Source organism: Python bivittatus, unplaced genomic scaffold (genome assembly GCF_059951505.1).
Source record: "Python bivittatus isolate LINGU-HERP-01145 unplaced genomic scaffold, Pbiv_v1 ctg000690_np1212, whole genome shotgun sequence".
Classification (NCBI taxonomy): domain Eukaryota; kingdom Metazoa; phylum Chordata; class Lepidosauria; order Squamata; family Pythonidae; genus Python; species Python bivittatus.
Genome location: NW_028277096.1, coordinates 5421969 through 5449879, shown reverse-complemented (window position 1 = coordinate 5449879; position 27911 = coordinate 5421969). Strand labels below are relative to the sequence as shown.

The window sequence follows — 27911 nt, the reverse complement described above, 5'->3', positions numbered from 1 at the left end:
CACACACATCCCTTGGCTGGAATTCCTTGCATAACGAAGCAGGAGCAATCAGCAGCTTCAATTATTTTATTGATCTTTTCATGATTATACAGTGAAGCCTCCTTCCCTCCTGGCAAGAGTCAGGAGCATCTGAGCCAGCTCAGCCAGATTGCATGTGGCATGTAGGGCAGGCAGCCTGACATGCCTTCCCACCTGCAGGCAGTGCCAGTGCCACCAGCAAGTGGAGCACTGCCATGGGAAATGTAGTATTAGTCCATGGTCCAGTGAAATCCAGCAGGTACAGCTTTCATCATGTTGCTCACACGATCCCATCATAGCCGTGAACCCCACACTTCCGGCCTGCCACCTGGCATCCATAGGTTAATGCTGCAGAAAGTGTTCTTCCTGCCACAGAAAATGGGAAACCAGTTTAGCTTTAGGGCAGATGAGCATAATTGCTGTTCTCCTTTAGAGCACAGCAGACTGGAAGAAGGTGGCAAGGAGTTTCCTCACCATTCAGATCTGCTTCCTGATGCTATTAGGCAGTGGTTTCTTGTGCAACTTAAAAGTACAGTATTCTGTGCAAGACACAGAAGCAATCTTAAAGGGTTATGCCATTTGTGCTGTATCTACAGAAGAGTGAGGAGAAGCACCTAGAACTCACCCCTGCTTAGAGCCAGGATCACAGCAGCATTGAATGTGTCTCCAGCCCCCAGAGTGTCCACCACAGTTTCAGGGGAGAATGCATTTGAATGCACCAGCAGCCCATCGGGTCCCATTGCGTCAGCTCCGTACTCAGCCCAAGCACAGATCAAGGTGGCTCTAGAAAGGGACCAACAAGGTAGGTGGATGGCTATGGGGTGAGTGGAGAGAATACAAAACTAAAATTGTGTAGTGCTTTGGATTCATTCTTCAAATGAATGAATCCAAAGCATTACACAAGCATGCAGAAGCATGAATATACCCCTTGTCTGCAACATCCAAAACTGTATGGCCCCAAGAAAGGGTGCAGCCGCTCTCAGGTGTTGCAGAGAGGTGGTACATTTGCACACCTGCCTGCTTCACAGCATCTTGGGGGGACTGAATCCAAAGCACTGGCCAGCACTAACAGATTCCTCCCTCCCCATCACTTCTACACAAAACGTTCTCTACCCCAGCTGTTTGGGACATCAACAGCAAAGCTGCTGAAGGAGGCTGAGCAGCTGCCAGAGACTTTGCCATATAGTTGGGGAGGCTGACTTTGCTGATTGTCCTCACACATCCCAACATGTATCCAGGCAAAAAGCTGAACTATTCCCCTGCCTGGGCTTTCCTTTCAGCTCTCAAAAGGGAGGTTTGGGCAATTCAGCCTGTTTTGGCCTAAACAGGAAGAAAGATTGAAGATAGGCCATAAGGGAACACTAGATACATAAATGATATAAATCCAGTCAATGAAGTATTAAAAGTATTAAGAGGATTGCTAACTAAAGCTGCTGCAAAAGATAATACCCTGGGTTGTATATCACACACAACAAGCATTTAATTTGGTTTTGGCATATCAGCTTGTAGCACCAACCTAATCAGCTATGATCAGTACAGTTCTGGTTGAACCCAGCCTATTGCAATTTATTCAACAAGGCACAGTTATACATGGTTTAGCACAGTCAGTGTGTGAATCCAGTCTGAGCTTAACTGTTAGGAAATATCTCTAAAGCTGCTGGAAAAGAGGAGCATTCTCCCCAAAGCATAAAATGACTGTTGTGATTTGGGCTCTGAGGCTTTTTACAATTGCTGAAGTTGGTGTAGATGCCTTCTAAAGTGCTCCCACTTTTGTCTCTGAGATTCTCCTCATTCTGCTATTCTATTTCACACCACTCCCAACAACTGGTGAAGGACTCAGGCTTGTCCCCTTCTTCATGTTTTGGTTCCCTCCTACCCTGGCTTCAAACGCCCGTAGAGCCCCTTCACAGCCTCAGGAGCTGAGTAGAACCCAAACGTCTTGGCCACATCTTTGCTGACAAAGACCTGGAGGAAGAGAACCACAACAAAGTCACCACTTTTTGTTCGGGCCTTATTATGTAGCATCTCTGGGTGGACAGACAGTGCCTCAGAGTGCTGTTTATGAAGAGAATGATTGTGACTCTCAAGAGCATGGGGGTGGGAGGTGTATTCTGGCCAGGTTGTCAGAGATTTTCACTTGACAGCTGTAGAAATCCCCTAAGAGTATTGCTGTTTACTCCTGTGTGCACACAAGATCCATCTGCAGAAAAAGTTCTCTGGAAATGAGTGATTCAAACAGCTACTATTGATTCAGAAAGTGAACTTGGAATCCTTGGCAATTGTACGGGGGATGCAAGCACATCTTCAGTAGCCACTGAAGGAGGAGGAAGAGGAGGGGGGGGGAGAAGGAGAAGGAAGAAGCAAAATCTCTCATGTCTAATCCTACGTGAGGTTCTTAACTAAGGGGCAGGTTGCTCTTCATCATTGTGGTTTCTTTCTTGACATGCCATGCTTCCCACCTATATCAACCCTTCATTCTTGACCCCCTACCACATCTCCGTAGCAAAATAGCTGGTACAGTTCTGGCCTCGTCTTTTCCACCTCCACAGAGGTGGTCACTCGCTCAGATGGTGGGCAGGCTTGGTTATACTTTTCCACTCGTTGCAGCATTTTCACCTGCTCCGAAGCATTTCTTCCCTGAGAGAAAATATTACTGTTAGGAGGACAAGCTGAGATTTCTGGACTTGATGTTATTCTTGGAATTGTTGATAGCCTCTGTAACCCTAGATGCCTCCATCAGTTTTAGTGGTTGGCCCATTTGTACCTGCTACTCAAAACAGAGACCCAGCCACTATCACTTATCGTTTGGACTAGTGGACTGCGGTGTGTCTGATGATCCAAGAAACTCCAGCTAGTACGGAATACTGTCTTTCTCAACAGTGAACAGGCACAGTTGGTATGTATTTTGACAGTTTTGCATTAACAGTTCAGCCTATTGCCAGGTTCATTTCAAGGTTCTAGTTTTTGATAATAGGCTATATTAACATAAAATACTTAATGTGGTTACTGCATTAACCTATTTTCTGGGTTCACACAATGCACTGAACCATAAACTAACCAATAGGGTAGGTTCCTACATGATAATTTACAGAACAATTTTATAAATTATCATGTGCAAACTCATTCTGTTTGGTTAACTTATGGTTTAATTCTAACCAAGTGCAGAATATTGGATAAATGAATTTGTTAAAACTATACATGAACACAGCCCCAGTTCCTGCTTTTCCTTGCTTTATTGTTTATTGATTGACTTTGACTTTACTGGGTATTTTGATTTTAGTTATGATTATTCTCCATTTTATATTGATACATCTTACTCAAATTTACATTCAAAGGTACTATTAAAAAATCACATGTAGATGATAAAAAGCAAAGGGAGTAGGAGGGAAGAGTGGAAGACTGGCCCAAGTAAAGAAGCAGAGCAAGCCAACCACAGACAGCTACTCAGGGAGGATGGCACAATTCAAACTGCTACTGACAATTCACTGCCATGAAACATCATCTGTCTATGTGCCAAAAGGTGCCCACATATTGTGGAAGGGTAGTAAGTCCTACCACCATCACCTCACCACGTAAACAATATTGAGACCAACCCCTGTCCCTGACAAGGTCTCACCTCCCAATGGATCCACTTGTATTGAGACAGGTCAACTTGTTCAAAATCAGCAGCTGTCACATCTGGCAGATTGCTGCAAATGGGAGAATGGAAAGTAGGGATAGGAAGACAAGAGTCTAATGAATGCAACACAATGGCTTCCCTTCCATCTTAAACCAATGTAAGCAAGTACATACATCCTTACAACTAACTAAGACAGGAAACCAAATACCTGTTGACTTCTTAAGCTCAAAATGCTCTACCCGCTGTAGCATACTGTTTTCTTAGCACCAATCCAGATAATCTAGCCAATCCAAGCAGGGTTCCTTATTGCTTGTCCCAAGCTTCCAATGAATAAACATACTACCTCTGAATATGGTGGTTCAATTATATGCAGAACTGATTTTGCAAGCTTAAAGTTAATTTCACCTCCTACTGGGAGCAATTCCTTTTTTTTTCCAATTAAGAGTTTTAGATAGAACAATAAAAGAATACAAAGGAAAAAAGAAGAAAAAGTTGTAACAAAACAAAACCCCTCCCCCCCAAAAGCGACTTCCCACCCTCATCATGTGTAAACAATTCCATAATGATTTCACCTCTTCTTATTTAGCCGATATACAACTCTTCATCCCATCCCATCTCTCAAATCAAATAAGTAACCTTTTCTCCCATCCAATTCTCAGCAAAAAGTCCAAACAGAGCTCTAAAATATTAACATTAGTTAACATATATAAAATCCAATATTCCACATCTCCACTCTTAGCTAAAACAAAATCCCATTTAAAGGGCATAAAATGGTCCCAATGTCCCAATATAAACAAAATAAAAGAGAGATTTAACATAACAAAAAGAGACCATTTCTTCTTTACAAAAGACAAGCTCCAATACACAACATTTTCCTAAATAACAACTTATCCAATTCTGATAAACATTCCATATCTCAACTCTAAACTATAAGCAAATCCACAAATGACTGAAATGTAGCATAACAAGAGAAACAGTTTCTCCTTTAAAGAAAACAAGATCAAACTTCCTTACTTTAAGTAAAAAGACAATTAAATACAAAGCCAATTTGAGTACTATGAAATTAAGATACATAAAATAACAATAAAGGAACGAACTTAAGCATAAGTTCTTTCATTAAGTATAAGTGTAAGTATAAGTTCTTTCATTAAGCATTAAGTATAAACAAATCCAGTGTGCTACATTTTTGTTCCAGTTTAGATATCTACAAATGCAAAAAGAACCAGCCAGAAAAGCAACATGTCCCATTTTATCCTTGGTCGAATAAACTGATTTTATATTCCTTTTCCTAATGGGAGCAATTCCAAAGTACTGGCTTTGATCTATACATCCAATGGCTTTAGGTTGTATATCTCTAAGCAGCTATCCCATGTAAGAATGCCTCTATAACTTTACTCCTTTCCCCCAAATTTAACAAAAAGGTTATTTGAAAAAAACCTCTTGGTAGATGCACCATTACAATTGGCATGGAATGTATTTACCTTAGAAATGAAAAGCTGTACCTAAGGCATCCAACTGAAGCATAATAAGCTATAATATGCCAAGCTCTTGCTTGGGTTCTGTGATAATAAACTGAATTGGGGGCCATCCATTGAAGTTAATTGTAATGTACTGAGAACAGAGAAACCAGACAGTGTACATACTTAAACTGTAAAACGCATTAGCATAGAAAACAGTGATGGCCATCAATCTCTACAGTGTTTAAAAAAAGACAAGATAAACATATGAGAAAAAAAAGCTAATCTTGACTGCTTGCTAAGTCTGTAATAATTGCATATTCAGCCCTAGTAGGGCCATTCAGCAAGAGTGGGATTGGTCTGGCTATCCTTGTTCTGCTTCTGTGGACTGTCCAGGACTCTCCCCTCCTTTCCTTAGGCCAGTGTTTCTCAACCTTGGCGACTTTAAGACATGTGGACTTCAACTCCTAGAATTCCCCAGCCAGCATGCTGGCTGGGGAATTCTGGGAGTTGAAGTCCATACATCTTAAAGTTGCCAAGGTTGAGAAACACTGCCTTAGATTATTCTGGTGGGGAAAGGATGTTTGACTAGAACTGAGTCTGATCCTCCATTCCCAACTTGTTCTTTTTTACTTCATAACTCCCTCACACTGAAAACATTGTCTTTGCACTAGGTCATACTCAGTAGCTTCAACTGGAGATATTCAGCATGGAAACAGTTAACATTTAATTCTCAGTCTTCATTTGTATGGATTCACTTTACCTGAAATGAGACCAGTTTTAATGATTAACCCACCAGCCTAGGAGACACAGAACTTGTGCTTTGATCAAAGGCCACAAGAACCACCATTCAGGAAGATGGCAAGCTTGGGGCTTCTGCATGTCCTCCAAATTATTAACCAGGCCTTGACATTCTACTGGTAATGAGAGATGGAAAGCTGCACATTTCCCACCACATGAGAAAAGTGAAAGGCAAGGGGTGTCACACAAACTTTTGCACATATTTTATTTTATTTTATTTTATTTATTCAAGTTGTATGGCCGCCCATCTCAGCAAGTGACTCTGGGCAGTGAACAATCTTAAAATAAATTAAATTCCCATCACAAATATAAAAATTAAGATACACAGCAGGAAGATATCACAACCAACAGTCGCTAGTGCATCCAGGAGATGGACCCTTCACACACTTGGGTCCCCAAGCCCAGGCATAGAACCAGGTCTTTAGGGCTTTACAAAAAGCCAACAGTGTCCGGGCCATCCTAATCTCTGGAGGGAGAATATACACATATGCACAGACACTGGCTGTGGGCACCAAACACACTTAACTTGGTCAGATAAAGACCAGATAGTTGTACTTATAAAGATACAAACTTGGATGGGTTACCTCTGGATATTTCATTTGTTTTGCTTTTGTAGTTGTGCAGACCCAGCGTGCAGGGATAGTTGATTCCTGTATCCCTACAGGGCTGATTTGTTTAGCTGTGCCCAGCCCGCTTCTCACCTGCTGTTGCCAAAAGCCCAGGTTCTTTCCTGCTGTGGGCTGGTGGGAGTCACACTTGAATCTCTCATTCTGTGAGCCAAAAGGCTTCATTGGGATTGGGAAGGTCACAAGATGACACAATCATATTCAGGAAGGGCAGTCAAGAATTATCATTGGCAGTGATGATTGGCAGCAATCTGGACTAAGTTAGCAATTGACCAAGAATTAATAATAAATAGGATTTTAATAACTCATGCATGGATGCTTTTATTCCTCTCCCATTGGGTGGCACCTCTGAAGGAACTGAAGAAGCATTGTAAGTCCCATTTTGACCTGCTCAAGCAACCTTTCCCCCCCCAATAAACTGGAACAAGAATATGAATTGCTATTTAGTTCAATAACCTCAGATATGCAGACGATACCACCCTAATGGCAGAAAGTGAAGAAGAACTAAAGAGCCTCTTGATGAGGGTGAAGGAGGAGAGTGCGAAAGCTGGCTTGAAACTCAACATTAAAAAAACTAAGATCATGGCATCTGGACCCATCAATTCCTGGCAAATAGAAGGGGTAGAAATGGAAGCAGTAACAGACTTCATTTATTTGGGCTCCAAGATCACCGCAGACAGAGACTGCAGCCATGAAATTAAAAGACGCTTGCTCCTTGGGAGGAAAGCTATGGCAAACCTAGATAGCATATTAAAAAGCAGAGACGTCACCTTGCCGACAAAGATCTGCATAGTCAAAGCTATGGTTTTTCCAGTAGTAATGTATGGCTGTGAGAGCTGGACCATCAAGAAGGCTGAGCGCCGAAGAATTGAGGCCTTTGAACTGTGGTGCTGGAGAAGACTCTTAAGAGTCCCCTGGACTGCTAGGAGGTCAAACCAGTCAATCTTAAAGGAAATCAACCCTGATTGCTCATTGGAAGGATCGATAATGAAGCTCAAGCTCAGATACTTTGGTCACCTAATGCGAAGAGAGGACTCTTTGGAAAAGACCCTGATGCTGGGAAAGATTGAAGGCAAAAGGAGAAGAGGACAGCAGAGGATGAGATGGTTAGATAGCATCACTGAAGCAATGAGCATGAAACTGAACAAACTCAGGGAGGCAGTGAAGGACAGGAAGGCCTGGCGCAATATGGTTCATGGGGTCACGAAGAGTCGGACACGACTTAACGACTGAACAAATGTAGTTCAAGGAACCAAGAACTGGATATTCTATTTCTTAACAAAGCTATGGTCACTTTGATGTGGTTCTGCTCTGAACTTAGTGAGGGGACTCTAAATGAACAATTGTTGTTGAATCTCTGATGGAGGGTAGTTTTAAGATATTTTTCTTATTTTCCTGTTATCTTGGCTGATTTTAAAAAAACAAGGCAGGTTGGGTTTCAAGTTGACCAAGAAATCCCATAAGTGTAAGCTAGTCTGGAAAAAAAACGTCCTGGAAGAAAGCAATGAGAAACCACTGTCATACTGTTGCCAAAGTAAATTAGGAGCTCAACTTGAGGGAGCTGACTCTATGGCTTCAAAATAATAGTGAAAGGTGAGTAATTCAATATGACCCTGGATTTCTTGGTTACTCAGCCAGGCTATTTATTAGGTGATAACCATTTCTCTCAGCTTCAGGGACTCCAATCTGTAAAATGGAATCAATGATGAACCGATGGGGTTGATAACTACAAGCTATTGAACAAAGAAAAGTTTATGCAGTGGCCCACTGCTTACTACATGCAAAGCAATTTCTCCTCACAAACATTCACACAATGTGCTTAACCAGGTCAGATAAAGAACAAGTGACTGGATTTAGCACTGGCTAGCATTAACTTTGGTATGATTCTTTAATGGCTTAGCGTATTGTGCAAATCTACCACATTTGGTTAGTTTATGGTAAATGCATTGTGTCAATCCATGGGCTGAAAATGGGTTGATTCAGTGATCTGATTAAGTGATGTGTGAATATTGTGCAGGTGTTAAAGTCTTGCTAGGCAAAAAAGTCAAGTTACTCATATTTGATAACCAGCATGATAATTAATCTATATGCACTTTGAAAGTACAAAGTGTTTTATAATTTATATCCCTTTGGCTATCAAATAATTATGAGATTCATAATATTAGCAAATAATAATTAGTAATAGATGAGAAGGAAGAAAACATACATGCATACATACCCACCAGGCTATTCCCTTTTGTGGTAAGCAACATTATACAGAGCTTAGAAAAGAAGTAAGAAATAGTAAGGCAAAGCTGTTAAAGGCATGATATTAATAAAATAAAAGGAATTATAACTAAATCTAGTTTACACCAACACCATTCACAATATCTCTCCAGACCTCTCCATCCTTGGTTGGAGAGGATTTCATACACTATTTCATACAGTGCCTGTTGTTATTTTAACTTCTCACCCCTCTCTTTTCTCAAGATCTCATCAACTCCATCCAACAGGTATTTCTCTCTTCCCCTTCCCCCTGGCCCATTCACTCTTTCTTCATACGTTTGTTTTGCAATTTGATCCTCATTAATTCTATGCAACCAAACTACATACACTTATTTCATACTACTGCAGTCATTCACTTGTGTGTTCAATTCACATATACGTATACAGCATCTTCCAAAGTACCCAGTTCCAACAGCCTTCAACTTGCACATAGCCATTTTTGCTCCTTTCAAGATACAAATCTTTCCTCACAATAGACCACATACTACACACTACCTTTCTACCAACATGTTGCATGTCTTAAATATTTATCCATCCAGTTTTCTGTGTCTTTAGTAAACATTGTATGAAATTACTCAAATTCATCTACTTGCTCTAGTTCTTCACCATTTATGTATAATTCATAGCTGTTCAATCAATTTTCGTGTCAAACACAACTACCTTGTTTTTTTTAACATTAATTTTCAGATCCATATTGCTTGGTGCATCATACAATCTAATATTTGCTACAAATAATTTGGTTTCTCAGCTAACAACATGTTATCTGCAAAAAAAGTATATGTACTTTTATATTCCCAACCAACACACCTCTAACTTTACCACAAGCTTTCCTAATTATACACTTATCAATTCTTATATTAAATAACTAAAGGAACATCACACATCCTATCTTACCCCTATCTTAGTCTCTGCTCAAAGTTGACTGTTCTCTAAACATTTATTCTCATGTATATTTTATTTCCATCTCATTGCATTCAGTAATCGACTTTGCACAAAATTCCATCTTTGCACAAAATTCTATAATGCAATCCTATTCCTTTTATCATGTATCAAGAAACATATAATACAATAAACCCTCTCAAACATACTTCTCTCAATGATCTACTGAAGAGGAAAAATCTGGTTTGCACATCCTTTGTCCAGCATTGCATTTCTGAAATTATGCTGCTTGTCACTTCTCATATCCTTTCAGTCAGAATTCTACCAGACACTTACCAGGCACTTAGCATACGAATACACTTGTAGCTTTGCATTGCTCACTCTTGTTACCTTTCCCTTTATATAGCATACTTAACAGCATACTTCCCAACTTCAGGCTCAGTAGTAGTCTTTCAACACATTAAATAAACTACAATCACTCCATAGGCAAAACAGTTACAATATCTACAGCTACACAAGTCTTATTATTTTCCAACATTCTCACAGGATTTATTACTTCCTTATCATTGATATGTTCTTGGACATTAACATTTATAGCATCTCACACAACTCTCCAAAATACTCCTTTCAGAATTCTCCTAATTTCATTTTCATTCCAAATCATTTTATCACTTTTATTTTTAATTTCATAACCACTCACATTGTTGGAAGGTCCTTGTTTAGCTCTCTTCATCCAAATAAACAATTTTTATTTCTATCCAAATTGCTTAACATCTTCTTTGCCTCTTTTCATCGTAACTGTTCCTTGTTCTCTTTAACTATATTCTTTGTGATTACCTTTTCTCTCTATACACATTATACAACATCTTACTCTCATTCTAATTTTTGAGCAACCTTTCTCTTATATGCATCTATTTCTCATCAACAGCCTTGTTCATTCTACCAAACATCCTTTTTCATATTTCTCATTCCATACTTCCCATTCTCTATACTGGGCAAGATCTTCAAGCAGATTTTAAACATCATGTTTATGAACACTTAGATAGGAATGCAAGAATTAATAGCAGCCAGCATGGGCTTGTCATAAACAAGCTTAACCTTTTCCCACAGAATTACTAGCTTAATAGATCTAGGGAATGCCATGGACATAATATATCTTGACCTCAGCAAAGCATTCAATCAAATCTCATGATATCCTCATTAATAAAATGGTAAAATATGGGCTAGATGATGCAGCTATTGACCCAGTGAATGCATCCCAATAGTACTTATAAATAGCTCCACAACAGCTTGGAGAGTAGTATCAAGTGGAATGCCACACAGCTATTTCCTGAGGCCTTTATCATTTTTATTAATGACTTGGATGAAGGGTGAGGAGGAGCAGTTTAGAAGAGAAAGAATGAAAAACATCTAGACAGGTTTGAACCATATGCTGAAACAAACAGGATGAAATTTTATGAGCCTGCTTCTCCACTGTGTATTCAGGCAGCTAAAATGGGAAGCTAAGAAGGGTCTATTATACCATTTAATATGGTTTAATGGTCCCAGTTATATCCTTTGCAATGTCTGCATGAAAAGACAAAGACAGTTGCTGTAGCAGGCCAATCCCCACCTTCCACAGAGCAGTCAAGGCCACCTGGCCTCTACTGGGCTGCAGAGAGTCCTTTCGTGCCACCCATTGGCAGAAGAGGGAGGGTTGGAGGCAGCAGAGCCAAAGTGGGCTAGGCCTTACGTGTCATAAAGAGTGACTGTCCGAGAACCATTGTGACAGTTGATGAGGCAGCAGGCACACGGTGTCTCCCCCTGGCTTTGCCAGACCAAGTGGGCAACTTCCACCTTGCGGCGCTGGAAATCAGACAAGATGAAGCTTGGGTCCAGGGAAGAGGAGAGAAAAAAAATTAGAATTCACTGTGAGAAATGCTCGACCTACGCACCTAGCAGCGTGCAGGATTGTGCGGGTGCCTGCGGCTGAGTTGCTGATCACCACTGAAATAGGCAAGCTGCATGCCAGATGCAAAGCCACATGGGTGAGATCCACCTCATAGCGTTGGAAATCATCACGGACGAAGCTGGGAGGGCAGAAAACATGAGCATCTTCTTGGGGGGTGAGATTCTCTGAATGGAGGAACAGAAGGCAGATGCTCCAGAGCTGCTCTTCTAGACAGCAGGGCCGTTACTGCTGCTTGGCAAGGGTTGTCAATGTGCTAGAAGCTGTGAGGACAGAGGGAGGTAACTGTCTGAAGAAAGCAGATAAAAATGAACTCTGCATTTTGGAAGCTGAGGGCTCTGATGCCCTCTGTGCTTAGTACTCATCAAAAAAGTCTCATTACATTTGCCCCAGAGCTCTGCGCACTGCAGCATATGCTGCCCAGAAGTCAACAGACAGGACTTTTACTGTAATAACCAGAAGGATGGGAACAGAATGGTACTTGATCTGCCTCAAATCAGTTCCATAAAAGTCTGTTTCTTGAAAGCCAAAGATCATAAATTTAGAGCTTGAAGATATCTTAATATTTGATTTTACACAGGCTATGCTCACCAACTTGTTTCACCAGTTCACTTCAGGACCTAGCAGATACGTTTGCTTAACATGCCAAGTTTGCTTTGTGACTATTTTGATTAGTTATTTTGTGGCTTAGCATGTGGGATGAACTCATCTGTGTCATCGGTTTATGTTTCAATGCATTATGTGAACCAAAAAGGAGATTAATTCAGTACCCAGATAAAGCATGTTGTGTGAATATGGCCATAAATTACCTCAGGTTAATTGCTTTGAACAAGAGCCACCTCCATTACCTTTTCATCTGAAAGTCAGTCTGTCTCTTAATCCAATTGTTAGTAACCATTCAGCAGCCCATCCATTTCTGTTAGACTCTTCATCTGAAATTGCACTCTCAACAGCTCCAGTCCATTCAGTACATATCAAGACAATCTCCTGTATTTATTTTTGTTGATTTCTTTCTAACTGGGCAAAGTGAGCCCTGATATTAAAACTAGGCTCCATAACTGAAATAAGATGACTACACATCAACCCAATTTTGGCATGTTTTGGAAATCATGTAAAAGGATGTATGCTGGCCTATGACTGTAATAAAGATGTGATTGATTCATGTGAGAGAACTAGGATGAAGCACTGAGATTCAGGGCTGACGGCTCTGTAGCCATTCAGTGAGACATCATGGTTTGGTTGCCTTCTCAAATCAGCTATGAAAAAATATTGTTTTGGAAAGCTAGGAACTGATTTAATATTATGATTATTAATAGACAAAATTAAAAAGTACTATCTTAACGGGATGTTCTAAATTTCTCAGCAGTTTTTACAACAGCTAAAAGTAACTTAATTGAAATCAGCAAACTGTGTTCCAGTGCATACTTGGCAATAAACATGCTTTGGATTGCCCTGTTAATATGTTGTAAGTGTTACATACAAACACATTTTATAGTAGCAGCTTTCTTGGGTTAAAATCAAATTATCCTGGGATTTTCATTCCTTCTTGTCTAGCCAGGACCCCCTTTGCCAAGATTTTTCATCTATTAAAAGCCACTCCTTGAATTCCCTCACTGGCTTTTGGTCTGAACAAGTTCCTGAATAAATGTCTTCCCCTTACCTTCTAATCTTTCAATGGGCTTGCTTCTCTTTATCTCTCTGTATTTTTATTTCCATAGTTCCTCCCTCTCTGTGATCTCTACCAATCCTGTGTACTCAGCCATCTGAAGGTCTTATTTGCCCCAGAACATCTCTCTTATTTCTTTGCTGCCCCTTTGCCCCTTTATTCTGCTTCCCAGAATATCTCACAATGTTTGCTGTTCTTGTCAGATTCCCTCTTCACACTCCTTTTCTGGAAAGACTCTGGATTACTTCCCCTTTGTGATTCTTATATCGAACTATTGGGGTGGGCAACCTTTTGAGTCTTAGGGTAATCTATGGCAAGAAGCAGGACCTATGGTGAGATACACCCCAGAGCTTCCATGGGCTACCTATATCCCAAAGTATTTCCTTTATTGTGATTCTCTTTTATAACTAAGGCGCAACATTTGAAATTATTATACTTGCACACTCTCCCTCCACTTCTACCTTCCTCCATTGTGTCTTTGTATATATTTAGATTGCAATACTCATGGAACAGAGATCTGCCCAGTGACTCATTGTAATGAATAAAATAATCATTTGCATCTGATCCAATTGTTTTGGGTGCATGTTCCACTACAATGTATGTACATACTATACTGTGTAGTGCAGCCTTCCCCAGTCTTGACATCCTCCAGAAGTATGGACTTCATCTCCCAGAATGACCATGTTGGCTGGATTCTGGGAGTTTAAGTCTATAAAAGTGGCCCTCATTGTTTGTAGGTTTCTGTTACAGCTGAACCACTGTGGCTAATGAGTCAATGGGTAACAAGATAATGACAAATGTATTTTACCATGTGCAAAACCCTATCATTTTGCACCTGTGCAAAATACATCAAAACCCTTCCTAAAATGTGAAACTCATTACTGCAGATAATGAGGTCTGATCTAAGCTTTCCAACCAGATATGCAAAACTGCAGACGATGAGACTATGGATGAGAGCCACCTGCACATCTCAACAGTGAGCCAAGGGACACATCTATCAATTTTGTGGTCCTTAGAAATGCAAGTTGGATAGGCCATCGCACCTTGGGTTAGGGTGGATCTCCTTGTTGCATCTGTTTTCTGTATATGTTTTGGATTAAGCAGCTGACTCAATCTTGTCTATTTATTCTGTATTGTATTTTTATTTTGGTTTGCTATATTGCAAGCTGACCAGAGTTGGTTTGGGGTCAGCGCCTAAATTGAATAAACACTTAAGTAAGTAGGTAAGTAAATTTGGGGTGTGTTTGGGAGGCTTTCCTTTGGTTCTTACTTGTGAAGTACCTTTTTAGGGCTTATGTTATGGTTTCCACATGTTTCCCACCTAAAAAAGGTAGGAAAATGTGTCATCAGTTTCAGCAATCATGGTTGGAGTCAACTCTGAGGGCCACAAAAATGAGACATAGGGACCACATGAAAACTTGGGATTGCAAGTTCCACGTCCCTCACATACCTGGATGGAAAGTTTAGTGCAATATAAACTATAAGGTCAAAGGGCAATTAAATTAATAGTTTGTGACCATTTACTTACCTAAACATGCACACACGCACACATACATAGACACACAGAGAAATATAATGACCATTTCTTAAGTGTGGGTGCCAGTGATAAGACAATCATGCTAGTATCGCTTAGTTAATTAACTGTTGTCTCTGTTCTTCCAACAGTTTCTGTCCCACCACAAGTGTTAATTAACTTAGCAATGCTAGAATAATTCTGTGTAATCGCCAATTACTGCCAAACTGAATGGTCATTGTGTTTGTATCACATGTAATTTAAGCTTTAATTAAGTTATCAGCCCATACGTTTTGCCTTTCATTGACTGTTCACTCTCTAGTTTCTATTTGTTCTATGTACACCTCACAAAGATTGGCTAATTGAGGATAATGATTCATACATGCAGTGAAGTGGAATCTAGTTCACAGAAGCTTCTGTTATACTGCATTTCTTTGCTGTACTCTTAATCATGCATATTTAGGAATAAGAGCTAATTACTCTTTCTCTGAGTAGGCATGCATAGGATTACTCTATTATTAACTTGAAGAGTTTCACAAGACTGTGTTATTCATTGGGCATAAAATAATATGATTAGTTAGTCTTTAAGGTGTCACAAGATTCCTTGTTGAAATTATTTTAAAAGAAACAATTCTTTTCTAAAAAATAGAAAAATATTAATGAAGATAAGTTCTTCTAAAAGCAGAGGTAGAAACAAGAATTGTGCCTGGCATCTGTGTTTGAATCTCATGCCAAGTTTGACATGTTCATCATCTGATTATCACCAGCACGTGACAGACTTTCATTCCAAGGACATGGCTTGGAACCTCCCAGCTAGGAAGAGAAACAAGGTTAAATGAGAGAACAAAGGCAAATAGAGACAAAAATCAGGGAGATCTTTGGAGAATGGTTAGAGCCAGAAAGAAACGAAGTCCACCATCACATTGAAACAAATCCCCTGCAGCCTGATTTGAACTGTATTTGAAATACCAGAAGACACTTAACTTGGATCATTGAATTAACTCATTTTCAGGGTTGTACCAGCAATACATTGAACCATTAACTAAATGGGCTGGGTTCACACAACTTGCTGAGCCATACAAAACAAGCTTTTATAGTAGTTAACCTTAATACATATGTGAATGCAGTCCCAGGTCTTTATCTTACTTGGTTTAACATGCTGAATGAACTCTGCTGTTGTGGGAGTGAACCTTACGGTCACTTCATAACAGAACATATATTGGGGGTCTCATTCCTTACACGTCACAACTAAATAACAGCACGGTTAGATTTGCACATCATGCATAGTTTGTGTACTGAATTAATCCAATTATCTTGATTTGCACAATACCTTGAACTGTAAACTAAATGACTAGGCTCACACACACACAAAAACATTAAGCCATAAAATAGCCCACAAAGCTTCGCATGTTGTGAACATACAGTCAGTAGATCTTTAACTGAGCTGGTTTCATCTATGGTGCAAATCCAGTACACCCTTCTCAACTCCAGGCAAGAGGCTGCACCGGTGGACAAAAAAATAAAAATTAAAAAACAATAACTGCAGAACAGGTAAGACGGGACACTGAGAAGGAGAAGCATTTTGTACGCTGTAGGTAGTAAGGGGGGGGGGGATACAAATACATAAAGTCAGTACGTTTTTCGTGGAGTGGAGACACGCAGCTCTCCCCTTCCCCTTCTGTCGGGGCAGGGCAGCTCCCGATCCCATCCCGAAGTTCGGCTGGCACTTACTCTGCAGCGTGACCGGGAGCCAGCGAGCCCATAAAAGCGCAGGGGGCCCCCAGCAGGGCCAGAACGGTGCAGGTGTTGGAGGCGTTCCCTCCGCGCTGCCAGCGCTGCGACAAACACCTGGAAAGAAGCACAGCCAGCAGCAGCCTCAGCGTCCCGCTCTGACAGGCCCTCTCGGCAGCCAAGGGACCGGACTGAGCCGCAGCGCTTCGGGGCTTTGCACTTATTTCGGTCCTCTTCGGAAGGGGCCCCAGACCATGGAAGGGACAGAAAGGCTGCTTCGGGACGCAAGGGCAGCACCTCCACCCCCCGGGAACCGGTTCCGCGCGCCAGAGTGCTCCGAGCCCCGGCCGGGGGAACCGAGGCTCGAAATCCCCCAAGTACGAGCCGGCTCCTGCTCATCAGGGCTTTGGAACACGGAGCCGGACAGAGCAGAAAGCTCTCCTCCCACGACACGCACGGAAACGGGCTGGTGCGAGCGGAGCGAAAGCCGGCGCTCCTCTCCTCCGCGGTCTGCACCCAGCCGTGCCTCATCGCTGGGCCTTTCTCCTTTGCCCAGCGGGGCAGCGGCTGTACCTAGTGTCCGAGTCCTCCTCCGGATAACTGTCCACCACGCTGATTATGTCCAGGCACACAAGGCCGACGCACAAAATGCGCTTCTCCTCCATCGGTCGTAGTGGGCGTCCTCCTCGGCGCCTGTCACTACGCTGGTCCCAGCCGGGGCTCGGCCGCTCTTTCCTCCTGCTGATCTCACCCCGGTTCAGCGGGTGTCTCCGCTCGCGCCAAGCAGTCGCACCGCCATTGGCAGACGCGCATCACAGCCGGTTCCGATTGGCTCCCTCCACGCTATGCAAATCAATCCTACCCTTTGGATTGAAGTGTTTTCCCCCGGTTTTTACGGTCTCTCCCCCTTCACCCCAGGAAGTACGGCTGCCAATCTAGCGGGCGCCCCCTCCGGTGCCACCCACCCTCCTCATCCCCGGAGCTCGGAGCTCGGTTATAGCATTGCTTAACTGCGGGCGGATGAAGTAAGGCCGGCCTGAGCCGTACCTGCCTACCGTGACGTGTCTAGAACTGCTCTTCGGAAGGAAGCTCGCAAGGGCCGCCCCGTCCGCAAATGAAAAGCTTGCTTTCACACAACATACTACCGAATTACCGAATTAACACGCTTTTGGGGTGGCACAATACACTGAATCATAAAGAAGCTGGGTCCACACAAGAGGTCAAGTTGCAGAAAAACAAACGAAGGATAGCACCAACCAAGTGTGGCATGAAGTGAGTGTGCAGCCACTAACTGACCCTAATTGTATTTTCTATGCATGGCTTGCCCCTTGCCTGCTTTGTAAACTTTTGGCCCAGATCACAGGCAAAGTTGGAAAGTTGGAAAGAAGGAATACATGCCCAGCCAACCAGTGTCAGGATGTGGGATCTATTTGAATTTCAGTGGCATATATTAAAAAATTCCCCTCTGACCCCTCTGAGTGGTATGTGTCTTCCTCAATCTCGGGTCCTCTACCAGAGGCCTGGGAATTTGAGGGTTCTGCACAGTATCTTAGCTGTTCCTAGCACTGCACTCTTCTGGACAGAGCTCTGATGTTGTTCCTGGGATCTGTTGGAGCCCCTCTCCCAGCTTGGGAGTCTCAACCCCGAGTGCTCCTACCATCACTGAGACCACTTTGGCCTTAACTTTCCACATCCTCTTCAGTTCTTTCAGGCCCTGGGACTTCTCCAGCTTCTCATACTCCTTCTTCCTGATGTTGTTGTCACTTAGCACAGCTACATCTATCACCACCGCTGTCTTCTGGTGTGTGTGTGTGTGTGTGTGTGTGTGTGTGTGTGTTTATTTCTGGAGGCTTCAGGCCCATGTGTCTGAAAAGAGTCTGATCTAAATTGCAGAAGAGGGTGATGGCACTTCTCCACAATTGGCACTCCAGCAAGAAGCCTTCTATTTTGGTGTTTACTGATTGTTTCCCCACATGTAAATGCAAATCTAAATGCCCTTCAGGGGCCAGTATCCATGAGAGACTTCCAAGAAAGAGGAGATGAAAGCTAGTGGGATCATCACAAGTTTTATTAAATACTTGCAGGAGTAAACATGTAAAGCTCCCTGGGACAGACACTAGGTATGTATGCAATGTTCCGCCATGGCATGTCCATGCCAGGGGGTGGGTTTGTGAAGCTTTTATACCCAACACACTGAGCATTCATTAATCATGGGTGCAAAACCATTAAAAATGTGTGAGAAACTAACTTATCAGCCTTTGAAATATCTTCCCTGTGAACTCCTCAGTGTCTCTGCACCTGGTATTACCCATATATATATTCCAGGCCATGCTATGCATCTACTCTTTTTTATACTAAAAGTACACTGTAGGAGGGGGGAGGCTGGGCCCAAAGCTCCTGATTTGCAGGGTGCCTTAAGGCTCGACACTTTTATTCCTCTTAACACCTATATGAGGCTGTTGGAGGAGGTCATCCATTGGTTTGGAGTCAAGTATCATCAGTATGCTGATGATATCCAGTTATATATCTTGTCCCTGACCAGCTAAGTGATGTGGTCAAGGTCTTGTCCCAGTGCCTGGAGCAGTGTTGTCCAAACTTGGCCACTTTAAGATGAGTGGACTTCAACTCCCAGAACTCCCCAGCCATGCTGGCTGGGGAGTTCTGGGAGTTGAAGTCCACTCATCTTAAAGCGGCCAAGTTTGGACAACACTGGCCTGGAGGTTGTTGGGGTCTGGATGAGGAGGAACGGGCTCAGGCTCAATCCTAGCAAGACTGAGTGGCTGTGGGTGCTTGGTCTGTCTGGTTCTGAGGACTTTCCACCCTTGGTTTTGAATGGGTTAAACTGCCCAACTCTGGACTGGGGGTCTTCCTGGACTCTCAGGTCCTGGTTGACAAACAAGTTACAGGTGTGGCCAAGGGTTCAATTTGTGTGCCAGCTGTGCCTGTTTCTGGATTGAGAGGCCCCCCTCATGGTCACTCACGCCTTGGTCACTTTGTGGGTGGACTGTTGTAATATGTTCTACACAGGGTTATTCTTGAAGATCACTTGGAAGCTATAGCTGGTCCAGAATACAGCAAACGTGATGGGCAAGTCTCATGTGCCCATATAATATCCCTGCTACGTGAGCGGCACGAGTTGCTAGTTGGCTTCCAAGTGTAATTCAATGTGCTGTTACCTCCTATTAAGCCATACATGGCATAGGATCTAACTATCTGAGGGATCTCCTGTCTCCCATAGTATCTGCTGATCCTGTTTACTCCAACAGGATCAGCTTGCTTTAGATCCCATCAATTCTGCAATGTCAACTAGCAGCATCCAGGAAGTGGATCTTCTTCGTCCTGCATCTGCCCTTTGGAAGAGTATTCCCCCCAGAGATCCATATACCTTGCTTGCCTTCAACTGATCTTTAAAAACCTGTTTTTTCCGCAGGCCTTGAATTAGGATGTTTCAGGCTGGCCCCTTTTAATTGGGTAGGTGTATGATGTGGAGATATGTTGTTCCCTCAGACAATTACTGCTTTTTATATCACATTGCTTCTTTTAACTTTGTGAGGCTGCGTAGTTGTTTTAGAGTTGGGTGGCCTAGAAATTTAACGAACAAACAAATAAGCTAGTCTCAGTTTTGTTCTGTGTCTGCTTCCATTGTCTTCCTTGAAACTTTGCTGCCACAGAGTTCTACCGAACCGAGATAAGTTGTTGTCTGTTAAGAGGACACTGACAAGCCCTGACCTGGGAGAATTCTGGCTACAAAATTAACCAGGTCCGGATAGGAAAATTAGACCACTCATTGAACAAATCTTAGAGAGCATTTTGGAATCTGTTATGATGCATTTCTTAGTTTATACAATCATACTAAAGCAGTTTATAAACTATAACGAGATGGCTCATAAAGTAAGTTAATTAAAACTAAACGGACTACATCATGGCTTATTGCAGGAACAGGCAACCTTTCTGCAGCCATAAGTCATGCTTTGCATTTAGGAAAAAAACAGCCTTTGGGTATTACAGCAGGATGCTACCAGTACAATGAACTGCTGAAATTGGAAAGGTTGATAGTAGATTGAGACATAGGAATATCAGAAAGCTAGAAAAACAAATGTCACTCTCTAGTTAAGGAAATGTTAGAATATTTTTATATCTATTAATAAAGGCTAGTGTATTACTGGGGCTGCTTTACTAAAAATATTGTTTCCGTAGAACACAAGTTTACCATAAAAGGTCCTAAATTTCTTCTAGTAAATCCTTCACTTTTAAAGATTTAAATTAAGCCACAATTTATAGCAAATCTAATATATTTCAGAGTTCATATCCAAAGAAGTTGGAAAAAATTTAATCAGATCCATCTATGAAGGATTTAGTAAAGCCATTTCATAGCATCCCTTTCTATGGTTCAACATTTTACTATGTCAACAGCTGTGCTCTAATTTCTTTTTCTCAGCAATCAGGCTGAATAAACACATTCTGATGTTGACATGCCAGATGGAATACAAAATAAATTGTTAATGTATATTTGCTTTGAATGTTTGATAGTTTGACATCACGTTATGCATTGTCCCTGTTTACCTGGGAGCTTGTCCAGTTCCCCAAAGTCTTATCAGTTCCTTAATATGTTAAGAAGGTGATTACGTTTTTGAGTTCCAGTCTTTCCTTAGGTAAAATAGCTGAACTGTGTCCACACAAGGTCTGTATATATTTCAAAACATCAGTGTTATCACTAGACTTGGATCAGGGGGTTTACTGCAACAATAAATACGTCACACAGAATGTTCTGGCAGAAGAAGTCAGAAGTATATGGGCCTTGTACTTTCCTTAAAGCAATGGTTCCAACGTATTCTTTTATGAAGACCACTATGTTATCTATCTAAAGATTTTGAGAGCACCATAAACCAAGAACTGACAGCATAGTACTTGAAGTCTCTATGGCATTCTTCTGATGGCTATGACTATGGGATTCGAAAGTTAAATTCAAATTGATTTTATAGTTTATGTTTATTGTTAAAAATGGCTGAAATGTGAGTGTTCTTGCCTAAAATGTTGTAAGATATGGAGTAATTATCCATCCATCCATCCATCCAACTATCAAACTTATATAGCAGCCCATCTCATGCATGTGACTCTGGGTGGTGTACACAATTAAAACACAAAGCTAAACAATCAACATAATTCAAATACAACCATTGAAAGCCAGTTAAAACTAGTTAAAAAACCATAAAAACAAAAAGGGGAGAGCGCGTTCTAAATTTACACAGATTGCAGCCATTTAATAGGCTCCACACTTCCATAGATCCCTAGGCCCAATGGCAAAATAATACTTAAATCTCACAAGATTATAGGAGAGCATGCCATCATTTTGTGAAATTTGATGTTCTGCTGAGATTTGGGCCATTTTGCTACAGAGACCCTCTGTAGTAATCTCACAAAACCACTGCTCCCCATACTACAGAAGCCCAAAGCCATGCAATTACTAACCTTTATCAAATCAACAACAACAAAAGGAGAAATATGTTACAGTGTACTGATGTTCTCAGAATCAGCTACCTAGGAAATCTCTAACCAGCCTTAAAATCGCCTCTGATATGCTGTGAAGGTAGCAAGAACCATGCTTATTAATGCTGAGGGAGGAGCATCCATAAGCTCATGTTTGACTGCTGTGGTGGAGGCAAGTTTTCAGTGGAAAGCAAAATGCCTCACTTTTCCCTGCGTGGTCTGCATGGGCCAGACTGATGGGCAAGAACGCTTACCAGAATTGCTAATTCTTGTTCAGGCTGCAGAAAGTCTGCTTTTAAAAAGAATCTGATGAAAGAACAGTACTGTGTCAGCATTTGCTTGCTCAAGACGTTCATTTCTGATCATATTTGTACAGGATTATTCTGTATGGTGAAATAAACCCTCTGAGATTATAGATAACAGAAGATTTAGCCCAATTTTGCGCTAGGAGTGTTGCCTTCCAATGTGGACCTGGTTGTATATGACTATTTGGAACAACTGGGTCAAACACGATATAATTTAATCAAATACACGGGAATGAAGCATAATTAACCAGTGAACCTATGACAAGGTCAGAACATTTCAGGAAATTAAGTTTTGCTGAGAAAAACACACTGCAGCATCATAATTATAGGTAATAAAGGAAATAACAATGGTTAACTGGCAAGAGAATGTGGGCTTGTAGGATACTTTAGTGCAATGTACTTTAGAAAAAAGGAAATTACTTTAGAAAAAGGCTAGAAAAGAAAAGAAAGAAAAGACCACCCAACAACTGTTTTGCTGATTGTTCCCACGTAGATAATTTTAACTTTTCTGATCTTTTCTTTTACGTTTTTCTCTCTTGTTGGAAAGCTCTTCCAGGATGCACAAAATAAGAGAGGGTCACCTGATAATGTACTTTAAAATGTCCTGCAATAGAAGAGGGTGATCCAAAAATCTATATCTGAGGCAGGCGTCAGTAAATTGTAATGGAAGATTTGGATTAATATATCAGTAAAATGCATAGCTAACACATGTTCTATGTAGTAAATATGTAATTTCTAGCTACATTCAAAGAGCAGACATCTGTGAAGAAATACATAGGATGGCAGCAAGCCGTCATCTTCTGCAAAACCACCTGTTTTAGAAGGTGAAATGGATCTAAAGACTTACCTAATTGGCAACTCCTGCCTTTTGGAATCCTGACACCATGGAAATGCTGGTGCCTGTGGTTTGTATAAAATGCCACATTGGTGCACTACGGACCAGGAGAACTGCGAGTGACTCTCTTGTAAGGAAGCACCCTGGCAGAACCCTTTTGTTTTGACCCAACTCTCTTGAACTCCAGTAGCATCCCCTAGGCTTCTTGAGGTGAACCTGAAGCCCATTTGTCTTCTCGGTGGTTTTCTTTTGGTGACTGTTTGCATAACATCTATATAGTTCAGCAGTATCTGGAGGACTACAGGTTCCACCACTACTCAAGAGTCTAGACTGTCAGAAGATGTCCTGGTCTAAAGCTCCACAGGACCAATGGCATTATTGTTTGCTTTTTAAATTGTTTCTATACAGCACTGTATGTGGCACTTGCATCTAGGTTCTAAATATTCAGCACTCTCTCCATGCTGAGACTGGACATCAACCTTTTCCAAAAGTAAATACAAAACCAGCAGCATGGTGAACGATTCACTTAGAAGTGTGTGGTGGTGGTGGGGAGACACCATCCAACAGGATGGTGCAGAACTGCAGGCCTTGTGGATAATGCTGCAGATCTCTCAGCCACTAACTGTTCTCTCTCACACATCTTCTGAGTTCATACCACATGCTAAACTCTAACCCCATGCTAACAAAACATAACTGCTGTGTTCTCATGATACTATATGCTCATTATGGCTTAATACCCTGATCTTATTCACACAACGCTAAGACAATGGCTGGATTCCTACAATACACCAAAAAACAAATTGCTAAATCTCACTTAAGCTTACTGCAGTGTATTTTGCAAATCCAGCCATTTGGACTATGAGCTGCTAGATCCTGTTCAGTAGTGCCAGAACCTTCCTAGCTAGTTTACTTTATAACAACGCTTGGTCCTTTCACATTTTCATAAAACAATTTATTTATATGTACTACTACTAGTGTGTATGGTGCTGTTCAAAGCTACCAGGCAAAATAGGTCCCTGTCCCCAAGGAGCTTATAATGCAAGATATAGACTCATAATGGAAATAAGGGAAGGATGGATGTGAATGAAAAGCATCACTGACCAGTTTGATTCCAGTTGGGCACAAAATTAATGAATGCACTGATTGAAGTTAAATTAAAGGCCGCATCAGTGCCCTTTGACCCTTTTTCAGTTGGGTCTTTGATAATGACATTCTGCAAAAATGATTTAACCCAATCTTGATCTACTTATTTTGTCATCTCTTCTGCTTTACCTCTAGGGGGAGCTCTCTAACCTTCTTGGGTGTCGTTCACTTGGTTCCTATTTCTCCAGTGGAGAAGGCACAGAAGGTTTACCCACAATCAAAGAGGATCTTTTTTCTCATTCCCAGTTTGTCTTTTGGCTGTGTGGAATAATCAAGCAAGTCATTCATATTTTACCTTCTGCTCTCCATCTACAAGATGGAAATCAAATCACAGAAAATAATCTTGCATTAAAATCATTGGCAATCATGGCAATATCAAAAAATAAACAATGTAAATATTATTTTGTTTTTGCTTGTCCTGGCCCCATCCATGTTTAACATTAGGGGCACATAGACAATGTAGGTAGCTGTATTTGGGGGAACAAATAAAACAATAGGGAACAATCTTTCTAATCTGCAATGTCCCATCAGAAAGGACCAGAGCCATATCACATTAGTCAAGTACAATGACAAGCACACCAGCTCTCCACCCCCACAGATTCAGGACACCAGCAAACATTCCCTCTCGAGAATATTCATTGCTTACCTAAGGAATAACCCACAAAAATTGTTTCAGTGAATCAGCAAGAGAATCAGACAATTAGAGCTTCATTCACTGAGTCAGACATAATTTAACCCAAAGTTGTTAAATTGTTATGTCTAATTTAATGTGGATTGAGGAATGGACTCAGTATGCTTATGTTCACATATACAGATGTATTTATTTACTTAGGACATTTTTACGGCTGGCCATCTTAAGCCAATAATGCTGGATGGTTCACAACAGAAAACAATCAGAATCACATAAATGCAAGTACAAATAAATATTAAAATACAAAAATAACAATGCTGAGACACCTCATCCATAACTTTCAGTCACAGATTCATCTTCAACCCAATGCCTGGGTTGTTAGTGGATAACAACTAATAAATCAGCCACAGACGTTTTCACGACTACTTAAGGTAGAATATTCAAATGGTTTCCATGTGTATCCACAGCTAGTAATTAGGAGAGAGTGTAGTCAGCAGCTGGGTTTACCCCATACGCTTAACCTAGTGCTTGTGCAAATCTATTTTCTGAATTTTCACAATATGTTGAACCACATAAAGCTAACCGACAAAATAACATGTCAAACATACTTACACTGTTCTATGGATGGAGCCTCTAAGTCTGTAACTGACCTGATTAAGTGCGTAATCTGAAAACAGCCTACACACAGAAGAAGCCAGTCTGTGTCTTGATTTCAGCTTTTTCTCTCCCTGCAGCTTAATAGAGCTGTGCCCATCACTGTTGGCAGCAGTTGACTAGATGGCCTTTTGGACTGAGACAGGAGTAATTTTTACATAATCACCTAAGGAAACAAATCCCGAATCCTTTATTGTAATTCCCAGAGCCTCCTCCATCCAGAATTGCAAAAATTAGCAACTTTGTTTCCTGCTGTTTTGAGATGTGAAATGCTATGGTGTTTTATGACCTAAAATAGGCTTAGAAATCCCTCAGCCCTATTCAAAAAGAGGAAGCAAACTTTTACTTGCTCATAAATATGAAACATTCCCACTCTGCATCATTGCTGTATTAGATGCGATTTTTATCCTCTCTTATTACCAAAAGGTTTCTACCCCTGCCCTTAGTCAAAGCCAAAGAAACCATCAAATGACATAGCAAGATGCAGGAATCCAGTTATAGTGCTTTGTAAAAAGATAATACAAATCAAGCCAATGGTGGTTTATACAATAAATCATAATTAGAGTTAAGAATGAGCTAAGGCGAATGAATAATGTGAAGAATAATAAAATAACCTTTTTAGATATGTACAAAAGAAAAGGAAAAAAACAGTGTATCAACTGCTCAGTTCAGAAGACAAAATGCTAACAGGTAACAAAGAAAAGAGAGAGCTACTAAACTCCTGCTTTGGTTGAATTTTCTCCAACAACAACAAAAAAATACATTTCACAGGAAATTTTGTGGGGAAAGATAAAGAGAAAAGATCAAAGCTTAAGATTAGTAGAAACATTGTTAGTTTTCCTTCTTGAGTTTAAATCTTCCTGATCAGATAATTGCATCCTAGATTACTGAAGGAACTATCTGATGTCTGGCTGAAGCTTTATGTATTGTCTTTCAGAAATTCTGGAGAACTGATGAGGTGCCAAATGACTGGAGGAGAGAAAATGTTGTCCCTATCACCAAAATTGAAGGATCCAGCAAATTAGAGACCAGTCAGCCTAACAGGGAAGTTTCTAGAGCAGTTCATAAACAGACTGATATGTAAGCACTTGAAAACAATGTGGTAATTATCAGAAGTCAGAATGGATTTGTCAAGAATAAATCTTGCCAGGCTAATATTTTCTCATGTTTTGATCAAACAACTAATTTAATAGATTGTGGGAATGCTGTAGACATAATACAGATTGAATTCAGCAAAGCATTGACAAAGTACCCCATCTCATGCTGATTAGCAAGCCAGTTAAGTACGGGCTGCATGGCATGACAATTAAGTTAATACATGGCTGGCTCAAAAATTATACCCTAAGAGCACTTATAAATGTTTCCTTATGACACTGGAGAGAGGTATCAAGCGAGCTGCCATAAATTTTAATCCCAGATCCTCCTCCATTAATTTTTTTTAATGATTTGGATGAAATAGTAAAGAGAATGTTTACCAAATCTGTAGCTTATCCAAAATAAGGAGTACTAATACCCTAGAACACTGTACAAAATTTAGAATGATCTCAATAGTTTGGAAAAATGGGGCACAAAATCCAATCCACAGGTATAGGGTGGGAGATACCCGACTTGGTAACAGCACTATTTGCAAACTGAATTTGGGCAAGCATTGTGATGTGGCTACAAAGAAGACAAATACAATTTTAAACTCCATCAACATAAATATAATTTCCAAATCACAGGAAGTAATCGTTCCATTCTGTTCTGTTTTAGTTAGACTCCAACTTGAGGGTTTTCTGGTGAGGGGATTGTCGGGGAGATTGTTTTACTCCTGGTGATTGCCTGGACAAGTTTGTGCAGTTTTCTTGGCTATATTTTTGGTTGTGGCTTGCCATTGCTTTCTTTCTAGGGCCGAGAGAGAGAAACTGGCCCAAGGTCACCCAGCTGGCTTCATATCTGAAGCAGAATTGGACTTATAATTTCCAAGTTTCTAGCCCTGGTGCCTTTAACCACTCCACCAAATTGGCTCTCCTGCCTTGAGCACTGTATCCAATTCTGGGCATCACACTTCAGAGGTTTAGAGAAACTAGAAAAGGTCAGAGAGAGGCAACCAAGGTTATCAGGCGACAAAGTACTAAGTACTATAAAAAAAGATTGAAGGAGCTAGGGCATGATAGCACTCTTCAAATACCAATGTCACATAGAGGAAGGCGAAGGCCTGTTCTCTATCATTCCAGAGTGGGGGGCATAGAATAATGGAATAGGGTATGAGTTAATATTAAAAAAAAGCAGTAAAAGGGATTTGACAATAGAGCCAATTAGTTAAGAACCAGTGGGCTGCCCTTCACCAGTTA

The 27911-nt window shown here is 41.0% G+C and overlaps 1 protein-coding gene and 1 long non-coding RNA gene across 4 annotated transcripts; one reads left to right on the top strand and one right to left on the bottom strand.

Moving 5' to 3' along the window:
• Positions 1 to 51: 51 nt before the first annotated feature.
• Positions 52 to 17460, bottom strand: KHK (ketohexokinase). 3 transcript variants are annotated; one of them, XM_007426474.3, is made up of 8 exons: positions 17097 to 17460; positions 16524 to 16640; positions 11398 to 11532; positions 3635 to 3707; positions 2509 to 2655; positions 1895 to 1983; positions 644 to 801; positions 52 to 384 (listed from the first exon to the last, which is right to left on the bottom strand). In XM_007426474.3, the coding sequence occupies exons 1-8, from the start codon at positions 17186 to 17188 to the stop codon at positions 299 to 301; spliced, it is 897 nt and encodes a 298-aa protein (XP_007426536.1). In that variant the 5' UTR covers positions 17189 to 17460; the 3' UTR covers positions 52 to 298. The 3 variants fall into 3 exon arrangements, with proteins under 3 accessions (XP_007426536.1, XP_007426535.1, XP_007426537.1); XM_007426473.3 differs by lacking the exon at positions 11398 to 11532 and adding an exon at positions 11600 to 11734 and having other exon boundaries at positions 17097 to 17454; XM_007426475.3 differs by lacking the exon at positions 11398 to 11532 and having other exon boundaries at positions 17097 to 17453.
• Positions 17461 to 18556: 1096 nt separating this feature from the next.
• Positions 18557 to 26701, top strand: LOC148214369 (uncharacterized). Its single transcript, XR_015798170.1, has 3 exons — positions 18557 to 18643; positions 19954 to 19994; positions 26516 to 26701. It is a non-coding gene; the product is annotated as an uncharacterized LOC148214369 (long non-coding RNA).
• The last annotated feature ends 1210 nt before the right edge of the window (positions 26702 to 27911 follow it).